Consider the following 4,648-nt stretch of genomic DNA (forward strand, 5'->3'; position numbering starts at 1 on the left):
TTGGGATAATATAAAAGATGAAAAGCTATACGAAGGAGGGGGTTATATAAGTAGTAAAATTAAAAATTGTGTTACTTCTTATTTTAATACTACAGAATACAAATATATAGGAAAAGTGATGTATGCATTTGGTTCTGAAAGAGAAATTCATAATATAAAACTTAAGAGAGGCATAATTAATATTACTGAATATAATAATTGGTTGAATGGGATGGAAATGAATTTTACTAATCCACAGACATGGAACGTAACAGATGTTAAACCCTTTATTGATCATTGGAGGATTTTGAGAAATGAAACAGAAGAATATAGAAATAACATTGTTTTCAACCATAATTGCTCACTAATAAATGACTTAAATAACTATGTAATTACAACCCATAATCCTTTATTTACAACAACAAATGCATCCTATATTGTGAATAATAGAACTGTATCTATTGCAAATGATATTACCGAACCTACTACATATACATCTGTTATGTCTATATCTTTAACCAATCTAACTACTCAATCTAAAGGCATTTCATCTACAAGCATTCCATATGCTTCTACTCTTAATAAATCTGTTCAAGCACAAGTTGCTTCACTTCATAAAAATAGTACACCCACGAATTCATCATACATGTCAACAAAACATAATTCATTAATTTCAGGTGCTTCTCCCATTTCGTCTGCTCCTACTTCAACTCCTCCTTCTACTTCCACAGGTAAAACTAATACAAGTACTACAATTCCTTTAGACTCATCTACTTCAGGGTCTGTGACTACTGTAAGTAATTCATCAATTACACCAACCACAGGAGCCCTATTCACTTCGAATGGTGCAACTAATATAAGTGCTCAATCTGTAAATACTACGGATGCTGTAGATAATTCATCTATGTTAGCAACCATAGATAATTTAACTACTCAAACTAATATGCATAACTTATCTGTTTCAGTTACTCCAACTACTGTAAGAAATTTGTCAAGTTCAAACACTTCGTTTCCTTCTACAATTAAAATTATTAAAGGTACATTAATTTTTACAGATTCTCAATCTAATTTAAATAATACAGATACTGAAAATAATTCGTCTACTTTAACTGCATCAGATTCTACAACTAATACAAATAATCCATCATTTCAAAATACTGCAACTTCTGTTAATAATTTATTTACTCCATCCCCTTCATCAGTAGCTACTTTAACAACTACTTCATCATTTCCTATAACAAAAAATTCTTCACATAGATCTAAAAATAATAGCAATGATTCATTAATTTCCCCAGTGAACTTCAGTAATACTGCATCAATTAACTCTTTTCTTATACAATCTGGAACTACAAATCAAAATACACCTCGACTTAATGTAAGTGAAAATCAAAATACACGTCAACTTAATGTAAGTGATACAATGAATACTACTCCAATTATATCTATCCCAAATGTTCCTACAATAATACCTTCGCGCAATATAGTCCATGATAAAAATCCAGGAAATATATTAATTACTCTTGGTATTCCATTCGGTACTATACTTTTTGGAATATATTTTTTTCTATTTCTATATAAAGTAAAAAAAAATAAGCTTTTAAAATTGTTAATATGTTTATATTTGTTTAAATTATTTGTTTAAACTAAAGCCTTATTTTTTAAGAAAAATGTAATAATTAATTTTTAATACATGTTGCAGTGTACCCCCATTGGATCTTGGATTGGTAAACGTAAGTCAAAGAAAAAAAAAAAAATAAAAAAAATAGGGTCAAAAGATGCATCAACTTCTATGTATCCTAAAAAGAAATCAGTAAAAAAAATGAAGCATTTAGTACCATCTTACGGGATGCAACTTCCATCATGTGAAATCACTTTTGAAAATGAAAAGAATGTTGAAAAAAAGAAAAAATATAAAGAAGTAGAATTGGAAGGAGTAAGAAATGAATTTGTAGTACAAGCCGAAGAAGAAAAAATAGAAGAAAAAGAAAATGAAAAAGAATATATAAAAGATAAAGAAAAAAAAAAACTAGATGTGAAACTGAAAGAGTTGGAATATTTAAATGAAGAAATGATAGATCATGAAGATAGCAATGTAGAAGGTAAAATACCAATAAATAGAGAAATGTATAAAAAGAAGATATTTATAGAAATATATATGACAGTATTGGATGAATGCCAAAGAGAGGAATGGGAATTACATAAAGAAGATTTTCTAAAAATATGTTTGGAAGAATGGAAAAATGACAATAGATTATATGATGATATAATAGTAGAAAAGAATAAAGTTGAAAATACAGATGAAGAAAGCAGTAGTATTTCAATTGAGAGACAAACATTTCTCTGGAATAAATATATGGAAAGCAATAAAGAATTGTTGGAAAAATGGAAAAGGGAGAAATGGTTTGAGAATTTGAAGAAGGAATGGGAAAAAGAACAAGAAGATTATGGACAAATAACAGATGGATTAGAATTGATGGAAATAGAAAAAGGTAAAAAAAATATGGTAGAGAAGCAAAAAATAATATGGAAACATTGGTTAATAAAGCAAAGAAAATGGTTCATGGAATGTAATAAAGAGAAATGGTTTAATGAATTGTTAGAAGAGTATGAAATGGAAAAAGGGAAATATATGAAAGAATTACCTAAAGAAAATAATGAAATAATGAAAAACAAAAAAAAAAAATTGATAAAGAAATTGTGGATAGAAATACATATGATGATATTAGAGGAATGTAAAAAAGAAGAATGGGAAAGAAATAAAGAAGAATTTATTAAAACAAGCATGAATGAATTGAAAATAAAGAGAAATTTAGACGTAAGATCAAATATATTAGAATATATAGATGAAACCAGTGATAATGTTCTAGAGAGGAAAGATGACATAGAACAACTGAAAAAGGAAGAATGGTTTACACAATTAAAGCTAAAATGGAAAAATAACGAAGATAAGTATAGAAAAGAAATAAATGAAGAAATTCTGATAAAAGAAAATGAAGGAATAATTAGAAATCCTATGTTAGAGAGGCAAAAAATTGCATGGAGAAAACACTGGAGAAATATTCAAGATAAATGGAGAGAAAATAGCAGTAACGAAGAATGGTTTACACAATTAGATGATATATACAAGAATAAGGGAAAAGAATATAAAAAAGATATATATGAAAGAAGTGTAGAAGAGAAAAAAGAAGAGATTATTAGAAAAAATGGAGAAAAAAAGAAGAAATATAAAATGAGTGAGATGGAAAATATAGATAAAAAGTTCAATTCTATAACCATGAAAAAAAAGTTAAAATGGAAGACCATATTAGAAATACAAATGATGGTACTAGAGGAATGCAAAAAGGAGGAATGGGAACTAAATAAAGAAGATTTTTTTCAAATTTGCATAGAAGAATGGACAAAGAAATCATCATGTGAGGATATATTAAATAAAGAAAAAACATTGAATGGAGAAGAAAGATATGATCAAATTATGTTAGAGGAACAAACGTTACTGTGGAAAGAATGGTCAGAGAGGAATGCGAAGATGTTAGAGAAATGGACAAAAGAAGAATGGTTTAATAAATTGAAGAAGGAATGGAAAAATTATGAAGAAATATATTTAGAAGAAATAAAAGAAAAAAAGGTAGAAGTATTAGAAGATAGAGTAAAAAATCCTATGTTAGAGAGACAAAAAAAAATATGGAGAGGGTGGTTAAAGCGTCATTTAGGGATTACAGAACAATGGATTAAAGAAAACTGGTTTATGGATGTGTTGAACGATTATCAGAAGGAAGAGGATAAAGAATTACAAGTAAAAGAAATAGAAAATTTATCGGAGAAAATTGAAAAAGGTGAAAGAATAATAAATAATTTAAAAGAAATGGATGAAACAAAAAAGAAAAAATTAATATGTAAACTATGCATAGAGATATACATGGCTATAATAGAAGAGTGCAAGAAGGAAGAATTGGAATTTATGAGTAATGAGTATCTTAAGTTATATATTGAAGAAAAAGAAAAAAAGGAGGAAATACATAAAAAAGAAATAAAAAAAAATGAAAGAGTTGATGTAAATAAGAAAAAGAAATGGAATATTATGATAGAGATGAAAAAAAAAGAAAAAAATGAAAAGGTTGACGTAGATAAAAAAATAAAATGGAATATTCTGATGGAGATGAAGAAAAGAGAATGGGATACTTGGAAAAAAGAAGATTGGTTTCTGGAGTGGAAGGAGAACTGGAAAAAGGAAGAAGTGAAACATATGGAGGAAATTAGAAGATCAGAAATAAAGAACAATATGAAAAGAGAAGTTGGAATCCCAGAATTAGAACAAAATATTTTATGGGATAGACAATGGCTAGAAAAGCAAAGAAATATTCTAAAAAAAAAGAGCAAACAAAATAGTTCTAAAGGATCTATGTCACAAAAGCATAAAAAAAAGAAGAGGCAGAAGATATTTCAAGCAATCTAGATATTTGGTCAATGAATAAATCCATTGCCTTTAATTAATATGCATTTTAAATATTTAAAATTTAAATAATTATGTCTTCTTTAGGAAAATATTGCATGCTAAAAAAATAAGCTATTTGATTTATTAATTGCCCGTTTAATGACTTTGCTAGAGTATTAAACAAACAAATTAATAAAGAGCATGTATAACTAAATATACGTTTATATATATATATAT

At 27.1% G+C, this 4,648-nt stretch overlaps 1 protein-coding gene across 1 annotated transcript in view; it reads left to right on the plus strand.

Moving 5' to 3' along the window:
* The window catches only part of PRELSG_9900600 (surface-associated interspersed protein (SURFIN)), a gene marked incomplete at both ends in the record, with an annotated part of 4,888 nt that extends 456 nt beyond the window's left edge, over positions 1–4,432 (plus strand). The window contains 2 exons of the mRNA XM_028677479.1: positions 18–1,558; positions 1,679–4,432. Coding sequence (XP_028531324.1) covers positions 18–1,558; positions 1,679–4,432 — 4,295 coding nt within the window. The remainder of the gene's footprint in view (positions 1–17; positions 1,559–1,678) is intronic.
* Positions 4,433–4,648: the final 216 nt, after the last annotated feature.

The sequence above is a fragment of the Plasmodium relictum genome (genome assembly GCF_900005765.1).
Source record: "Plasmodium relictum strain SGS1 genome assembly, contig: PRELSG_99_v1_2, whole genome shotgun sequence".
NCBI classification, from domain to species: domain Eukaryota; phylum Apicomplexa; class Aconoidasida; order Haemosporida; family Plasmodiidae; genus Plasmodium; species Plasmodium relictum.